We start from the raw sequence: 20,081 nt of genomic DNA on the forward strand, positions 1-20,081 counted from the left end.
GGTTTTGTCATCATCAGGTACAAGTAGTTTACACTGACACAGATATGTATATACACAGTATGGAACAAAGAGGTCACTAGAATTCAAGTATAGGTATATCTGCTAGACTTGACCTTGAAATTACCTGCTTGACATGACCTTGACACTGTCACGTTACGTGCGATTAAATCAAGACGACGCTCTCCAGCGGGCACATCTACATTTGATGCCATTGTTAACATTTTATAACTCGTTATTAATAATCACATAATTATTAACTACTTACCATGCCTGAGAATCACCATACAGTTATATGAATCAATTGAAGCTGAACCAATAATATTTTCCTATAGATTTAAAGGTTTAAGTTATCACATGTGATTTACAGGTATTTCTTCATTTTAACAAGATAACAGTTTTGAACCATAATTTTATGTTACTTTGTCTAGATAACCAGTGGTTCAGCGGTAAGACTTATGACACTAAATTTCTGGTTCCGATACCCATTGTGTAGCTTTGTGATTTACAACAAACAAACCAATAATATTTTCTTTTTCATTACATACATTATCACTTATACAGTTCTATCGTTGAGGTATTGATGGCTAACACAAGTTTCTTGTTTATGAATTATCTTCAACATTATTCGTACAATAAAACATAATTCAATTGAATCTGCATTATCATTGAAGTTTGGATATACAAGATAATATAATGTATTTAGATACTGATAAGCTGCTCATGAACAATCATTGTTAGCTACTCTTAAACATTACTATATGCTTAAAGGTAACTCATACGTAATGTGACTTGCACTTACCATATTCAAAAGTTATTTATGAACTATTCACGACCATTGTTAGATACTTATAAAATACTTAAAAGCAACAGTATTTACTTGAGAGCAACTAATAACTAGTGTGGATATATTTATGACTTAAACGATATCAAAAGATATGAGATTAATCTTGAGATATTTAGTCAGTTAAAACTAAACAATATTGTGTTTTCGTATCAATGTCAAGGCTTGTTATGTTTTCATTAAAGGCGGAAATAAATACTTTTCGCTCTAGCTTCTAGTCACATTAAATCACATGTATATCTTTTCTTTTATCCTTAATTTCAAAACACAACACCTTATAAACAGTTTCATTGAAGCTAGAAGCTGAAGTAACTTTAACTGTGAAAATAATACATTATGTGATGTTTTACACAATAACATTATGCAACATAGAAGCAAAAATAATAAATAATCTCCACATGAAACATGATCATAACTTCTACTGCCTACTAGAACATATAACATTTAAATTAGTATCATCCTGCTCTATAATTATAAGGAACTCCTACTTGTTTTCTAAGTACAGTACGTTCCGTTTTTCTCATACATTCCACCCAGTCAAAACTTCCTGTTGCTGTGTTGAAAGATATAAATAAACCAATCAACAGCTAACATATTTCAGATTGAACCTGTGGATTTTTTTCATCTATCGAAACTATTAAACATCTGTATGTGTATGTATCAGAGTAAAAGTAGATCAAGCTCACAAGGGTGTCATTGGCGGGGGCTGATAACCACGTTTCCTCCACCATTGAGAAAAATAATTGTGTAAATTTCGATTTTGATAGGAAAGTGGCATATTGCTTGGCTGATAAAACTTGTAGGTTGAAAATCACATATTTCTTTATGTTTTATTAGTGATAAGTATATGCCACACTACTTATGGTTGCTCTTAGATAAATAAGCATGAATTAAAGTATTTTATGAGTAACTAATGATAGTCGTAAGCATCTCATGAATATAATGAGTGTCACTATTGCTAGTCATGAGTTCCTGAAGTGCTCATGGCCACTAATTTTAGGAGTATAAAGTGGCTCGTAACTCTGTTTAGTTATTATACATTGGTCTCAGCAACTTATAATCATGTCAAATTGCAGATCATTAGAATATTTAATTGTGAAAGACACGACCAAGTGCTCACAGATTGGAAGGAACATCTATTGAGAAAGTGAAAATGGTTCCATTCAAAATATATCTTTGGCAAGGTTGTTCATGCTATTAGTGAAAAGGAGTGCGAGAAAAGAGATTCTGCTGATGATGATCCATATAATAACCAATGAAAGTAATAGCTATTTATAATGAATGCGATGTCTCTAAAAATAAGAATTGTAATGAAAATTTAGCTAGTGGAGACAAATAATCTCTTAGATAATCCCTTGTTTGACATATATTTACTGGTGCTAGCTGGTGATATCGTAACAAAAGCAAGAATAAAACTTAGAAGTTGTTATCTAAAGGAAATATATTGAGCTAAGCTAAACAGTTAGTATACGAAGGATTTTTGTCAAGTATAAAACCTTAAAGAATGATATTAAAAAAAACAACTTACATTCTATCAACAATTCAGAACTCAGATATGACTCCATTTACAAATCCATCATGCAAACCAAACGAAGTTTAGTAAACGAGAATGAATCTGTTCTGGTAGGTGTGAAGAAGAGAAACCATTTATTAAATCGTTTACTAAAGACAAATTTCTATTAATGATGAAACATTGATTAAGTTGTAAGTAAGATATCATTACAAATACTTCTGAGTGACTCCTAAAAATACTAGATTAAGTGTGCGTATGCCATTAGTATCTCATAAAAAAGTTCTTCTGGGTGAATCTAAATGTTCCTAGCGCGAAAGTCTTGTAAATCCTACAGTGTGGACACACTTTTTTCTCTATACTTTGGTAATCACTATCCACCACTATCCGCTTTTGTACTGATTTTAAATTTTTGTTTGTTTGTTTGTTTGAAGTTAAGCACAAAGCTACACATTGGGCTATCTGTGCTCTGCCCACCACGGGTATCGAAACCCGGATTCTAGCGTTGTAAGTCCGCAGACATACCGCTGTGCTACTGGGGGGCCTGATTTTAAATAAAAAATAAACACTGTATTTATGAACTTATTAATATGAATGAAGTGACCTAGTGTGGATAGTAAATAATGACTGATAGAACATTCGTAGGAGAGACGAGACAAGAGTTGTTCTAGCACCTAGAGGATGGTGGGTAATTAACAATTTAAATGATTATAAGGAGTTGTGAAATACTAATGACGTCATCACATATGACTGTGCCGATTTGAAGCCGCCATCTTGAATCAGTTGCATGTGACGAAATGAAGGTCATATCAAGTAACCATTTCAAGGTCAAACGGACTTAGTCTAAGAAGTATAGATAATAAACAAAATTACCGTTATATTTAGCAACTGTACTTTGACAATGTATAAAGATTTATGTAAAATCATTTTATTCTGCTTTAGATACTGAAGATGGAATCTGATAGAATTCCGAAACGTTTATATATGTCCCCCTTTTTATCAGTAAACTTTGTTGTATATCATAAGTGTCGTAATTTTGTTTATTATCAAACTTCGTTTTCCTTCGAACACATCGATTGATGAAGTATAGATAGATTTCACGTTACGTCACCAATCCAATAAGTCATTCGCGTCTACCATCTTGTGTGTCAAGCTGTTTATGCCCTAACTACGCATCAATAGATGCAGAAAAATCGTTTTGTTTACACTGTTAATATGCTGCATACGTGTTTTGTAAATGGATGTCATAATTGATTTGATGATCCTAATGTGAAAAGGTCGTATCATGCCATTCCGAGTGTGATTAAACGTCAGGGAGATGCAAATTTCCATTTGTCAACAAAGCGTTGCGAGGCTTGGATAATTGCCATCAATCGAAAGGCTGAGGTGACCAATTATTCTAAAGTCTGTTCTGACCATTTTGTGACAGGTAAATATTTGTTTCATTTCTTTGCAAATAGAAATTTAAGATTTGTAAAATATTTAAATTCGTACGAGCTGACTTAATCATCCACGTGTACTTGTTGACCGAAATACTTCAGGTCAAAAATAGATCTGAGAGTGTGAGGCCATAGAAGGCGTTATATGTTGGAAAATATTTATTGCATTTATACGTCTATTTATGAATTAGTTTTCTTTTGTCACTCTATAGTATAATGCTAAACATAGGCAGATCCAGGAATTTTATTTGGGTGTTCAAAGCGTAAATAACTTATAACATTTTAAAAGAAACTTCCACCCCTTTTGTATCCGTCTGTGCTAAATTCGGATTCATTCAGCTTGTTTATTAGTATCAGTCTCTTCTGTCAACGATTTTGGAATATTAATTAAAATTCCACCTTGAATATAAAATCAGTATATAAGGTAGTAAAATGTTACTCAATCTTATTTTCTTGTTGAAAGGAAAGCCTGCTGATTTGTACAACCGGACGCATCCAGGCATCTTTATTGGTGAATGAGGGCGAACGACACCCTGTTAGCCAAGATGCTGAAGATGGCCAGACCTCGGTATTGATCTTGATTTATTAAAATAAAATTTTTAAATAAAGAGGGATCACTAACCTAGATAACCTAATAATATGTTTGTTTCCGATTACATAGCCCCTAAAATCAGGGTAGGTGGGTAAGGAAATAATTGTTCACATGTTTTTTCTATAATCATGTTAATTTTAAGAATTAAGCATACTAGTTGTAGCTATGATTAGATAGAAAGTGAATCATTTAGCAACTTCATATGTATCAAATATGCAACACTAGGATCTTAGTCCTTTCTAGTACTGTATGTACATTAGTCAAATTTTGGAGCAGCATCATACTTGGAGACAATCCATCAGTCTCATTTATTTTATTTTATTTGGGTGCTAAACAGTTTGTTTTCCCTTTTACAGCTACAACAGAGCCAAGAGTCATCGTGAAAAAAACAATTCAGCACGTAACTGCAGGGGCAATCTTTAAGCTAAGCCACGAACCAGATACGGATCTTGAAGGACAACATGATGAAACAGTCAAATGTAAATTCCTTTGGGCCCACAACAATTCAGCGAGCCCGTAATTGAGCCTAGCTTGAAGAGACTGTGACTAAACTGAGATCAGAATATCAAAGAACACTAAATTAAAATCAGAATTTGCGTCAAAAGTTATGTGATTATGAATTCAGACCAGAGGCTTTTGTGGACAACAATATAAAAGTTAGATATGTGACCGAACTAATTAGCTTTACAACTCTAATGGCTGTTTTTACCTTGATTTCGGACCATATTTTGGAAACTACACAATTAACATTGATACAATTTCAAGAGAATATCATTGTTCTCCAGTGAGTCTAAGATTAAATACACTTGTTCAAGATTTAGCTTATAGATCTGGAGTTTTGTCGCCAACTATTTCCATATTTTTTCTCTCTGTTTTACATGTTATGTTTGAACAGACAAAGGGATTCATATTTTGTCCTGACCCGGAACAACTACACCTAACTATGCCACTTGAATTTAGTCGAAGTTTTGGACTAAAGGCTGCAACTACAATAGACGGCTTCGAAATATTTATTGAACGCCCCTCGAACGCGAAAGCTCGTGCTCAAACTTGGTCACAGTATAAACGCTACAACACTGTGAAGTATTTTATTGGAATTACACCCCAGGGAAGTGTTTCTTTCTTCTCCAGTGGTTGGGGTGGAAAGACAAGTGACAAATTTATCACTGATAATTCTAGAGTTTTGAAAAGCTTACACCAGTTGACATTGTACTTGCAGACAGAAGATTTGACATTAAAGATTCAGTCGGATTTATATGTGCTGAGGCTAGAGTGCCATCATTCATAAAGGAAAGCAGCAGTTGTCGGTGCTTGAGGTTGAATCAACTAGAAAAATCGCTTATGTAAGAAAACATGTTGAACGAGGTATAGGACACTATTTTGCAAGATACCATTCCAATTGACTTTATAAAGTCGGAGCACAATTCATTTCCCGTAATTAACAAGTTTGTCACTGCTTGCAGTGCAATGACCAATATATGTAGCTCTGTAGTCCCATTTACAGTGCGATGACCAATATTTGGAGCTCTGTAGTCCCATTTAATTATATGCGTTGATTTCAAAGCAATATATATGTATACCACTTGCACATCAATGTCTATTTCATTCTGTGCCTCGGGTACTTTTTCTTGACCAGTGACTTTATCTTGCCTACATGTACAATGTATGAGAAAAAAAAAACATATTATTGATCAATATATATCAGTTATTGTTTCTTTCGTCAAATTTGGTTCATCAATAAGAATATAATGATATTTGTGCATTTACTTAACGCCCCGCTGAGTTGAGTAGATAGATTATTAATAGCTTGACATACAACATGACAGCAGGTACAGAGTTACCCGGATGTAGGTCACATAACTGAAACCTATCCATACTACTCACAGAGACAGAATTGGTAAAAACATAATTAAAATCTATTAATTTCGTATTACTTGTTTAATGAATACAATTAAACAATATCTCATTTATGTGCACGAAAACATTTTGCTCAGATCTCATGCAATGAATAACTTGTACATTTCGAGATCAACGCAACTGTAATATTTTTTTTATGGTTAGTGTTTTGACTTTTAATACCTGTCACTTTGTTATGATCAATGGCCATCCTGTATTGAATTTGATTAATATACATTCAATTGTTTATAAGATTCATATCAATAATTAAAACAATATTGTTATCTAAAACGTTTCAAAAATTAGCGCAAAAATGACACTAAATTACAATGAGACATTCAAGACTTTTGTCAATCTACGTCACTGTGCTTAACGCTCAATTGCACATTGTAAAGAGGCCAACATTCGCTGTCGAATACAACATGTCTCCACCAAGCAATCTCCACATGGCCAATTTTGACACCAGAAAAAATCGTCAAAACACAGAATAATTTAAAACTATCTACATCACTGCTTGGGACCCACAAGAAAGTATCTGCACCAAATACCACGTAATCTGGTAGACATACACATGAATAGTTCAGGAAAACTTCAAATTGTACTTTCCTTGCTGAAAAATTGAGCAAAAGAAAAAATTCCAAAATTATATATATCTCTTTTGGGACCTGCATAGAATATCCTTGTACCAAATTCCGTGTAAATTGGCCAAAACAAGGCTAAGTAATTGACCAAAACCCTATAATTATGGATTTCTTTAACCTTTCGACCTCCCCCCCCCCTTAAAATGACAAAAAAATTAACGTATTTCAGTAATTTATATGTCTATGTATGGGATCTTTAAAATGTTATCTTTGTACCAAATCCCATGTAATGTGACCCAAGTACGGCGGAGTAATTGTCAAAAAAAACCCCTAAAATTATGCTTTTTGTGTCATCTTGACCCCCTATAATTATTAAAAATAGGAAAGTCCATCATTTTTGTTTGTCAATGTGTGCAACCTATAGAAAAGTATCATTGTACCAAATCCCATGTAAATTGGTCAAAATGTAGCCGAGTAATTGAACAAAACCCCCAAAATTATGCTTTTCTGTGAGATTTGACCCCATTAAAAATTTTTTTTATTTAGGCCTCTTAAGGATTTTATGAGATCAAAAGTCAAACAACCCGAAAATATATATTCTGGGCTCCTGTGCAGACATATTTACAGAAATCAAGATGAAAACTGATACAAATGTAAATTTTCTTGCGCTAAACACATTGTCTTACATAAAATGTTGGATTTTTCTTTTTTTTTATTCTTTTCGGGTGTATTGGGCCAAGGTATAACCCTATCTAGTTTCAAGTCAATCCGCCTAGAAATGAAAGAATGGCGATCGATTGAAAAGTGTTTGGAAGAAGAAGAAATAAACAATAGAAAAACAGTTTGTCTCTGCGTAAACATAATAAAAGTAACACATCTATCTTTGTTATTTAAAATACATACAAATACTTCAATTCTGTTGTTTTCTTACTTCCGAGTAACAGTCTAAAAAAAACTATAGAATTATTTTTGTAGTTTCTTCAATTGAGCGGCGATACCTCTAGGTGACGTAGCGATTTATAACTTACCAAAACATGTTTCACAAAAACAGTATCGGCCTATATTGTATAATATATACCTATTTAAGTAAGAAATTCAAAGAAAAAAATTTTCCACCGTATTTTTAATGCGTACAATAGAGGGTTAATATATGATCATTGTATCCTGACATTGTACAGCAAACTTTATTCTGAACTACCATCAGCTATCACTCAAACATCTACGTTGTAAAATTAGCTTTTTTGTTTATTCTAAAACTAAAATACTTTAGTATTGTTCTTAAAGAAAGAAAACTTGGTCAATATTTCGAAAACGTTACAGTTCCTTGATTATTAACCCAGTAGGATATTTTATAACCAATATATTTAAATAATTGCTAAATAATAACTAATTTAAAGTAAACATAAATTCAAATTATGCATTAAAGTTTCAGAATTTCTAACATATTGATCACTGGAGTGCCATACACGTTATAATTAGCGCATAATGTATCCCAATAGACAAATGTTATATTAGCTTTATTTAAACTGAAGTTAAGTGATCAAATTCTTAGTAAATCACATTGTAAGCTATCTCTGTTCTGTTTGTTGTTTGCATTTAAAATACAACATTTATGTTCTTAAAAACATAAATCTTTAAAATAATCATCATCTCCCTCAACATGCAGACCCGCCAAAAGCTGTAAGTGTTATGGTGTTATCAACTACGTCATCATTGGTTCAACTTCATTGGACGAGAGCAAGTGAAGATACTAACCCGATCACAGGCACGTATGACATTTTTTAATGACTTTTATGTTGAATTGTGTTTGTAACATCAAGAATTTTAATAGCAAATTCTGTAATAGATATTAGTTAAAGTAAATTGTATTAGTGCCAAAGCATAATTATTATAATGATTTAGAAAGTTAATTTTAATTGTTGTTTTTTCCAAGGAACTTGTTTCCTTTTATTCTTAAACTGAACTCTGTATGTTTGTTTCTTAATCGCCCCCTCTTTATATTATTTCTGTGGAAAATAATATAACTTCAGCCCAGTATTGTTTCTTACCATCATTAGAAAGTTGTTTAGGAAGAAATGATATTTTATTTCCTGTGGACCAACTATATCGGGTATACCAATACTGTTAAACAAGTAAACAGTCAGACATCGCTTCTCAACAGTTTCCGTCGATCTATGACCATCATCATCATATTAGTTCGGTAAAATGCAGTTTAGTGACGATGTGCTAAAAGCCGGAACTCTCTACTAAAAGAAGATGTACTGACCGGAATCCTACCAATAATTTGCTACTTTATAACAATGAGAACTATAACTAAAACAAACCTGATGAAATGCCTCAAGGTACGACATAATTATTGTAGTTATAAAAGTGGGAGACACGTGCTAAAACAATTTTGCATGTTATAACACGTGCACGAAATAAACTTGTATCAATTGCTAAATAATTTTATTAGTATTAGGTAAAGAAAATTTCAATAATATTACAGACAAAGATTAATTTTCTAAACATTCTAACTTGTTCAATTACTTAAATTAAGAGTAAAAGTTCCGTAGCGCTTTGCTGATTGTTTAGTCTCGGCTTCTTTTGAAGAATCAGCAGAGTTTCCTACACTGGTAGCATAATCTGAACTTTTTACTGAACTTTTACTCTTGATTTAGGTAATTGAACTTTATTTCAACTTTCACGCTACACTGTGTAATTCTAACTTGTAACTAATATCATCTAAGACTTCTTACGGATAATATATTCAGTGTAAACCAAAACGTTTGGTTTTCGAAGTCTGGCTTCATTGAAAGTTGATCTATATATGTTTCAAAATAGAGTCTCATCGAGGAAACACATAGTTGCATTATAAAGTAATATATATATATATATAGATATATTGTGCATAATAACTAGTTCCTTTTACGCAGTCGAGGCATAATATCTTCTCAACGGTGAAACAAAGAGATATATTACAAAGTAAAATATACATTTTGTGTGCATAATAACTTGTCTTTAACACTAACTGAGTTTCTTCCTTATGAGATAATATAAATTACCAAACGACCACCTATACTATACCATGTTGATTTTATTTAGCATTCCGAGTTTTAGCCAGTCGAGGCCAACTTGCATAATAGTCTCCCACCGGCATAACATATAACATTATAAAGTAAAATAAAATATAGTTTGTGTTCATAATAACTTGTTTATAACACTACTAGAGATTCTTCGTTATGAGATACATAGCATAAATTACAAAACTACCTCTATACTATACTATTTTGATTTTATTTAGAGTTCCGATTTTTTGGTAAATGTTTGTTTGGTTTGAATTTCGCGCAAAACTACACGAGCTAATCGTCCCTAATTTAGTACTGTAAGACTAGAGGGAAGGCAGCTAGTCATCACCACCCACCGCTACTCTTTTATCAACGAATAGTGGGATTGACTGTCACATTATAACATTATAGCATTCTGAAGCTACTAATCAATAAATTTCATATTAGACTACCAACAACAAATGTGGAAGTCGTCGACATAGGGGTTGTTAGCAACAGTAGGGGAAGTTGTACAATGATAGCATTGATGTTAATACTGAAAAGTGTGACACTTGAGACACAATCCTGAGGGATTCCAAGTTCTTGTGAGAAGAAACAGAACAGGGTCGAACTCACATGGACTTGGAAACTCTTGTCAAGTAAAAAGTTGCAAAAAAATGGACAAATCGTGATGCAACCCATAGGAATGGAGGTCCCATTAAATGCCATACCTCCACATAGTGTCGTGTCCTTCTAAACATCAAATAAAATGGACACAAGGTGCTCTCTATTGAACTTCTCTGATTGAGGTTTCAAGATGAATCAGGTGGTCTACAGTGGAGTGCTATCGATGAAACCACCACGAGAAAAGGTTGTTTGATTTAATGAACCAAACAAGACAGACATTAACCAACCACTCCAAAACTTTACAGAAACAGCTAGTCAAAGCAATAGGATGATAATGAGAAGCATCTCATAATGAATATCATCAGGTCCAACTAATGTACTGCCAGGCCAATGAAAAGCAAGTTTAAGTTCCACCAGCATAAATGGACGATTATAGTTATAGGAACGATCTGCCCCAAAAAGTGGTAATTGCTCAGCCCATAACTTGATGGCCAAGAAGGCAGGAAAAGAGACAGAAGTGCTGAAAAGGTGATAAAAGCATCCCCAAGGGTGTCAGCGATGTCCTGAACATCAGCAACTTCTTGGCCATTGGAGAGCAAAATCGAAAAAAAATTTTAAGCATACTTCCCACTAACCTTTCATATCCAGCCCCAGACGACCTTGTAACTGGTGGTAGAAGAGATGCTGGTAGTAAACTTACTCCAAAATTTCTTCTGGCTTTGACATCTGACCAGCCAGGCATGAGCACGAGCCTGCTGGAAATTAATGCTGTTGGAAAGATTGGAATACTTGCAAAAGATATCCCAGGACTGTTTCTGAACCTTCTGTACCCACTGGCAGATAGGCTTCCACCATGGACAAGGATACAACGAAAAGCATGTCGAGGTTTGGAGAATCGAAGGAACAGCTGCTTAAATAATACATTCAGTTACTGCCTCCATGTGGTTGTTAACGACAGCAGGATAAAGTTCCAAAAGAGTGGTGAAGGAGAATCAGTGAACTTACTCCAGCTTCCACCACGTTGTGTGGTATCAGCTGTGGCCAAACTTCCTTAAAATAATGGGAAAATGATCATTGCCTCATGAGTCATTGTCCACCCTCCAAGAAAAATGATAAAAAATTTAGAGGGAACAAAAGTACAGATCAGTAGCAGTAAAATACTGACTACGATTGAGAAAATAGGTAAATGAACCAGTACTGAAAAGAGAAAGGTTGTGATCTGAGAGCATATGCTTCACAGAACGACCCCTCCCATCTATATCAGTATCACCTCAAAGTAGATTCTATCCATTAAAGGCTTCCAACAGGAAAAAGGGAGCCAGAAATTGTTAAATAAGAGCATCCAAGTCTGATTGATTGTAAATCTTTCCTGGTAACAGGTAAAGAGAACATACAATGATGGTATGACCCATGGAGATACAGACAGCTATAGCCTCCAAGGACATATTGAATGGCACAGATATGGTGGGTACATGCTAGTCAACCAACAGTGCCACACTTCCATGAACTCATCCATCACACAACCTGTCATTCTGGTATAAGAAAAACCGCAAAAATATGACAGCATTGGCAGGTCTGAGAAATGTTTCCTGTAAGGAGAGAGAGACACACACATGATAATAGAAATTGAATAAGATCTCAATATCACCCAAATTGGAAAGAAAACCACGACAGTTCCCCTGTATCAAAGTGGTCATTTTTACTTAGAAGGAGGAGAACGAGGTGGAGAACCCTTTTGTTTGCGACCACAGCATTTTTATTTAGTAGAGGGAGGTCTGTCAACTTCCCTGGAACCCGTCCTGGCCGATTGGACAGATCTCTGGCAGACAAAGGAGACTCCAGTGACTGAGTACATGATTGAATAATGGTTCTGCATCTCGGAGCCGAAGGAAAGAAACCTGAGCAGTCACTGGATGCGGTAGAGGGGACATAGTCATGAGTAGATGTAGACTTGTAAATTCTTGAATCCACAGAGGGTAAAATATTCTATATATATGGTGTGAGATATACTCTGTAGGAGGCATGGAAAGACCTGTCTGCACTCACACTGTAGTAGTGGAATGGAATGCAGCAGCATATGTCTAAGGTGGAAGAGGGGACAACTTTCAGGCCTCCAGATAAGAGATGTTATTAAAGTATGTAAACATTGTACCGCTTTTTTTTCACCCATTTAGTGCAAGAATGGGAGAATGAGATGTGGGAACCACCGGAATTGACGCAGTGAGAGTCCAATTGACACTCGTAGGCGTTATGGTCATTGCCACTACAATGAGCACACGTCACGGACCCACGACAAGATGTCTTATATATCCAAATCACTAACACTGGAAACAGGATAGATGGTTAAGGATGTAGGACCACACCTTACAGTTGAGACAACCCACCTTGATAGAGGCAGTTGGACATGGTGATATAAATGTTAAAACAAGAACCTAGGACAGCCACATAATTTCGTCATTACAAGTATAGATACATCACACAGCTAATATTCCTTGGCTGGAGAAACCAGCGAGAATCTCCGATTCAGAGATGTAAAGTAAGTCCCTCTTAACATTTACTCAACGGGAAAAATTCAAAGTAACATGTGAAGTAACCTCAATAGGTATATCCCCGATGGATTTCGATTTCAGGAGTAGGTTGCTATGTCGTGTTGAAGATGTTTCGATCGAGATGTCATCAGAACATAGCTTCTTGGCTGACTTTTGAGAGCCAGAAAGCCCTTCTAATTCCTTCTAGATGAAAAAGTGAGACATTTGCCCTAAAGATTTGTCATACAGAGAATAAAGACTTAAAAACAACGTACAGGAACAGTCGGAGGTGATGACTTTAGAACAGAGTCTCCCATATGTATTTGTAATACAAAGAATGAAGACTTAATAAACGAGGTACATGAACAGTCGGAGGTGGTGATTGTAGAATAGTCTTCCATACGTATTTGTAATACAAATAATGAAGAGTTAGGAAACGAGGTATAGGAACAGTCGGAAGTGGTGATTGTAGAATAGTCTTCCATACGTATTTGTAATACAAAGAATGAAGACTTAATAAACGAGGTACATGAACAGTCGGAGGTGGTGATTGTAGAATAGTCTTCCATACGTATTTGTAATACAAGTAATGAAGAGTTAGGAAACGAGGTATAGGAACAGTCGGAAGTGGTGATTGTAGAATAGTCTTCCATACGTATTTGTAATACAAAGAATGAAGACTTAAAAAACGAAGTACAGGAACAGTCGGCGGTGATGATTGTAGAATAGAGTCCTCCATACTTGTTGCTTACTAATCGACAGTTTTTTGTATGATTTGTTTGTGTTTTAGGAGTAGGGTTACCCATAACAGATGGAGAATATTCAGTTCCCATTGACTCCTAATAAAGTATCCCAAGTAGTATTATGGACAAATTATTATGCACACAAAAATGGCAAAATATATTTTTTACCTTATCTATGTGTGTCCCCGTTGGGAGGCTATTTACAAACTTATCAAAAAGTCGGAACTCTAAATAAGATCAACATGATATAGTTTAGGAGGTCGTTTTGTAATTTATACTATATATCTTATAAGGAAGAATCGCGATTAGTGTTATGGAGAAGTTTCATATGCACACAAAATATACTTTTAGATTATAATACATCTATTTGTTTTCTCGGTGAGAGTCTATCCTGCAACCTATGTAGCTCAACTTTCAATGAAGCTGGACTTCGAAAACCAAGTGGTAAAGTTGAGGAAGTCGTTTTGGATTACACTGAATATATTAAGTATAAATTAGAATATGTTGAAAATTGGCGTTTCTCTATAATATTACTTAAATTCTTCAGAACGTGATGCTAAATATTTATTTAGTAACTGTTGAAATATTTAAAGGAAAGTAACTCAACTGTTTTTGCGTTCCAGTTTTAAAAGTCGTTAGTATGGAACACTATTTCGTGCACGTGTTACCAGTTTTGTTTCCCGTTGCCCTTTACTGTGTTTAGTGTTAACCCCGACTGTTGTAGACATAAGGTCTGTGTCCTTCTCTACATTTAGGCATTTCGTCACGTTTTTCTTAAGTAGGGTTCCTGTTGTTGTGCAGTTGTACGTTGTTGATAGGGTTCCGACCAGCGCACCGTCTTTTAGTACAGAATCCCTATTCCGTTTCGGCAGAGTAATCAGATCACACAGTTAACTAGCAATTTTCGCAACAGCGGGTTTTTATCGGAAAACTTACCCCCCCCCCCCTTCTCAGAAAATACAATTAATAAACATCTCAAACTAAGGATAAAGTTAAGTACCTAACTAATATTTTAAAGTGTTAAACAACATCGGTAGCAAAATTAAAAACGTTGTTTATTTATTTGGAATAGCGTAAAGTCTCAAGCAGTCGTTTATTTTTCTTATGCTTAAAACTAACATTTAAGTCAAAACTGTGTGGTATGGGGAAGGGTGCTAAGTCAGGACATTTTAGGATGAGAAAATACTGTCTATCAATACTTCCCAATCAAGTCGTTACGAACGAAATAGAGCCATACATCAATATATTGCAGGAGAACATCTAGCGAAGGAGAAATACTGACCTATTAACACAAACACTCATTCTTCGCAATTTAGTCGTAACTAACGTTTGAAGAATATTTTTCAAAATTTCTGGTACTTTTAATTGTTTATGTTACTGTCGTTGTTATTAAAGTTTTGTATTTTGACATTAACACTATACTGAAATTCAATTTTTTTTTGTTCTACGTTTCACAAAAGCCAAAAAAGTATTTTAACATTTCTTTGTCACCTTGATCTTGACTGGTGTGTTGTTTTTAATTGCGATAAATAAAAATAAAATTTCTAATTTTAGTTTAGTAAAATGTAACAAGACGTTTCCTTATTGCCGGGTCGGACAAGTCTATGAATATGATGGTTCGTGCTTCGTATCCCGTTTTCGCCAAAAAAAAATGCGTTCTGCATTCAGGGTCAGGAGTTGTGCTACACGAGTAGCGTTGAAATTCCACTATTCGGAATGTCAAGAGTATCCTCAGAGTTGGTAGTGGGTGTTGTTGGCTAGTTACCTTTACGTTAGTATATCACGTCAAAATTGGCAGTGGGTATTGTTGGCTAGTTACCTTCCCTCTAGTATACCACGTCAAAATTGGCAGTGGGTGTTGTTGGCTAGTTACCTTCCCTCTAGTATATCACGTCAAAATTAGCAGTGGGTGTTGTTGACTAGTTACCTTCCCTCTAGTATATCACGTCAAAATTGGCAGTGGGTGTTGTTGACTAGTTACCTTCCTTCTAGTATATCACGTCAAAATTGACAGTGGATGTTGTTGGCTAGTTGCCTTCTTTCTAGTATATCACGTCAGAATTGGCAGTGGGTGTTGTTGGCTAGTTACCTTCCCTCTTGTATATCACGTCAAAATTAGAAACGAGTAAGAGCAGATAGTCTTTTATATAACTTTAGGAGAAAATTTTGAAACAAATATACAAACAATCCTTATTGTTGTTTTACCTATTCTTCTACCTACCTGTTTACGCTAATGTAACGTATAACCTTACATGAATTCTACTTTGATTATACATATCAGTATCATCAACATCTTTTTCTTACAGTTGTTCTTCTTGTTCACATTATCTTGTTTTACATTCTAATATAACAAAGAAAAATGGAGTTATGTTGTAAAGTTAATGTTGGTCTGCGTATTTTAACTGGAGTTATGTTGTAAAGTTAATGTTGGTCTGCGTATTTTAACTGGAGTTATGTTGTAAAGTTAATGTTGGTCTGCGTATTTTAACTGGAGTTATGTTGTAAAGTTAATGTTGGTCTGCGTATTTTAACTGGAGTTATGTTGTAAAGTTAATGTTCGTCTGCGTATTTTAACTGGAGTTATGTTGTAAAGTTAATGTTGGTTTACGTACTTTAACGTTTTATGACCTACGTCGATCTCAGCGTACTGCTATAAACGTTTATTGACGATCCTTGTGTATCCGAACATGAAGTGCAAAATAGATATTTGATATGTCCACATAGTCAAAGGTTTAGCAGCATTAGGTCTGAAAAATTAGGTGTCCAGGATAACAATCCACACGGTTAGTAATTTATTCAGTAGTTCAGTGTTCCAATGTCACAGATTACAAGATGATGAGATGTCTTGCCTTACTGGAAGTAAAGAGTGGCGATATCATCATCAACCTTCAACAGTGTGCCCAGACATGCGAGTCCAATGGCTGTTCTTTTTCTTCATTCGACCTTAATCACATATAGTTCTGGGGTCGGCCATTCGGTTCACTGGCCTTTACAGCAACTCCATAACTTTTTCGGCGAATCTGGAGATGATAATATAATTAAATAGGATATCATATTGATCCACATAGTTACGAAACATGGTACTTATCACAAGTCTAACCTCCTTGCCCTCTTTGAGCAGTCAGCGCACTACGTGAATTGAATTTTGTATACCCTAAAATTCATATTCTCTGTTCAACTTTTAAGCATTGTGGCCATTTTTGTATCATGCTCATCAGACACTCTCTCTTCACAGATTTTATGGCGATACGCTGAAAGACTTTAGTTAGTGAGGGGAAACTTACATTACGTTGTCCAGTACACCTTTTAGGATACACAGCTCCCATGTGTTTGAAAAGCTTATGACATCGCTTAAAAATGCATTGTTCGATAGTAGCTTCTATAATAGACTTGTCGACATTCATCAGTAGCTTAACTGTTGCCCATAAACAGAAGTTTGCATACCACAGAACGATTTCTAATTTTTGCTGCTTGTCTTTATCTTTTCTCTTTTCAGATTTTATAATTTACAAATTATACAACCCTTTGTAAATACCTTGTATATTAACTTTGCAGGCTATATAATTCACTTCCGACTTAAGGATGGGACTACCTGGTCTGAAAGTCAGGTTTCTGGAGACAAAAACATTCACTCAGTAACAGGATTACAGTGTGGAAAAACCTATCAGTTTTTTATAACTGCTTTTAATTCTTTGGGTAGAAGTGACCCCAGTAATATCGTCATCGGTACAACTAAAGGCTCAGGTGAGATATTAGTTGTTAAACTTCTCACAACATACGTAGCTGCTTCAAACATGACTAAGTTTGAGCGTTTTTGATACTGTTAAAACATTTAAATCTGCTGTCTCGTCCAAAACCACTGACGGTTACTTTTTATTACTACGAATGAACGCTTGTCAGTTACTACAAAAATATAATTGAATAAAATGTAAAAATATTTCACTTTTATATTAAAAACGAAAGTAATCAACAATTATGCCAACAATTTATCTTTTATATTGCTTATCTATTAAGCTAAAAGACCTGTAGGTTTAGAAGTACAAACACCTCGTGGCTGCAAAAAGAAAAAAAACGAAAAAAAAAACAACGAAAAAAGGTGGTTTTAATATTCATGGGACAATAGATTTTATACATCATTTATTATAGAGAGTTCTGTATACTTACTGGTGTCTGGTGTAATACATACAAGTCCTATACAATTAAATAGCTAAGTGTTTCTAGATAATCGACTGATATCGATTGTAATCACTAACTACAAAGGCTTATTCCCTTTGTCACTCTGACGAGGACGCTTTCACAGTCCTTTTTTTGGTAATGCTCAACAATATACATCGTCACTTAGCAACAACACTATCATCTGATTGTTCTTAAGCTAACTATGGTGTTTATGTTAAATGCTCAATATTCGTGTTGATTTGTTAGAAAGGTTTGTTTTTATTCCTTATTTTTTATAACTTTGCTGATATAACAGCAAAATAGTTTCATTCGGAAGTTTTATAACATTGAGTAGTAGCCAAAAGCAAAATATAATCTACCAAGTAGTGTTTCAGCTAAGCGTTACGTTTATGTATTAAGCCTAAATATGACTACAAATAAGCCTAATATTACTAACCTTATAGAGTCAGTGTTTAAAAAAGTTGTAAGTGGTGAATAAATGTTAATTAATAAATATTCTTTTGGTATTAAACACATATATTACTTACTTGGCCTTAAACCATAAAGAAAAATAAACGTTTATTACTACCAAATATCTTTTATCCTTTGTACAGTCAAAAGAGTTGAAAATTTGTGTCGAAATGTCCGCACTATGTTTTCTAATTCCGGACCTACAATACAGTGAAAAGGCTGAAGAATGCTATTTAAGTCTCTTTCAGAGTGCACCTGTACTTTTTTCATGATAACATTTCATTTTTCTGCGTAGTTTTGACTAAAAATGTGGTGATTAAAGAATTACTTCAAGACTGATGAAATAAGTGAAGAGTAGGTGCATTATGGAGGTACAGTTAGTTAAATTCTATAATTTTCATTAATCATTCAGCCATGGTTTTCCGTCATTTTTGACGGGCTTTTATACTAGTATATATTATAATTGCTCATATTGTGTAACAAATCCCATACAGCGTGACCAGCTAAGAAATGTAGTTTCAAGCTGTGTCAGACCTCATCAATCTAGTTAAGCCTATGACAGTGAATGGTATTCAATAAGCCTTATATTAGCCGTGGGGAAACAGCTTGGGAGAATGAGCAGAAACGTTTATATGTAAATAAAATTAGCACCAAACTATTTCTCATATTTAGAGACAAACAAAGCTACATAGATAACATTCCCTACCAGCGACTTAATTTGACTGAGACAGGCTAGTATAGCTCGCAGCTACAATTGTCAGCTGTTTATAGTATGGAACTGATTTTATAATATAAGTAAATACGTTGCATATTATAATCTGTGTAACCATAAAGTGAAGAAAATCCTAATAATAATTGTAACTGTACAAAAAGATAGCCTTAAATAGTATTTAGCTTCAAAGAGTAGAAATTATTATTAGACTTTGTACCATTCTCTTAATATTGTAATATACACATATACGATCGAAACATATCCTATTTTACTCTACGCATGTATTTTGTATATAATATCTTTCAGCTCCGGAGGCGCCATCACAACACGACTTAATCTCTTATAACTCCACTAGTTTGACGTTTAACTTAGGCAGTTGGAGTGATGGGGGTTGTACTATACAACACTTTCAGCTTCAATATAAAGCTCAAAGTCAAATGGAGTGGACTGTAGCTAGTTCCAAAATCTACCCAGAACAACAGGTAGTGGTTGTCTCCGATCTGAAGCCGGGAACGTGGTACTCTGTTCTCGTGACTGCTGTTAATAGTGCCAGTGTCGTGGAGGAGGAATACAGAGTAGCGACGCTTACTCTTACTGGTGGTAAAATAGAATCACTTTTAAGCATCTGTTAGAGGAGTTTGTATAATCAGATCATTATTTCATTCTTTAGAGCACTAATTGAAACTATTTTAAGTTCTGTTTAAGTCTATAAATTTGCTACATTCCTAAATACAACAGTATTTATGAAATTTTGAATCAGATATGTAGGAAATTAAATTACTAGCGTTTTATATATTTTTTGTTTCGTTCTAAACAATGTCATATTTTCGAATTATTTAAAAGCTTCATCTTCAAAGTATATTGTTTTCAAGCGCACTAGTTCTGAAATTGTAACAAGTATGTTTCACAGTTTAATTAATATCACATTAGTTGTTTCCTCTACAAATACAAGCTTATGAT

General features: G+C 34.4%; 1 protein-coding gene and 1 long non-coding RNA gene across 2 annotated transcripts in view; both read left to right on the forward strand.

The window, feature by feature from the left end:
• LOC106478204 (Down syndrome cell adhesion molecule-like protein Dscam2) overlaps nt 1-20,081 on the forward strand; it is a 123,612-nt gene that overhangs the window by 88,584 nt on the left and 14,947 nt on the right. Inside the window, exons 19-21 of the mRNA XM_022381762.1 lie at nt 8,526-8,624; nt 17,339-17,527; nt 19,428-19,721. Coding sequence (XP_022237470.1) covers nt 8,526-8,624; nt 17,339-17,527; nt 19,428-19,721 — 582 coding nt within the window. The remainder of the gene's footprint in view (nt 1-8,525; nt 8,625-17,338; nt 17,528-19,427; nt 19,722-20,081) is intronic.
• Nucleotides 3,735-4,991, forward strand: LOC111084982. Its single transcript, XR_002609852.1, has 3 exons — nt 3,735-3,780; nt 4,254-4,358; nt 4,739-4,991. It is a non-coding gene; the product is annotated as an uncharacterized LOC111084982 (long non-coding RNA).

The sequence above is a fragment of the Limulus polyphemus genome, unplaced genomic scaffold (assembly GCF_000517525.1).
Source record: "Limulus polyphemus unplaced genomic scaffold, Limulus_polyphemus-2.1.2 Scaffold189, whole genome shotgun sequence".
Lineage (NCBI taxonomy): Eukaryota > Metazoa > Arthropoda > Merostomata > Xiphosura > Limulidae > Limulus > Limulus polyphemus.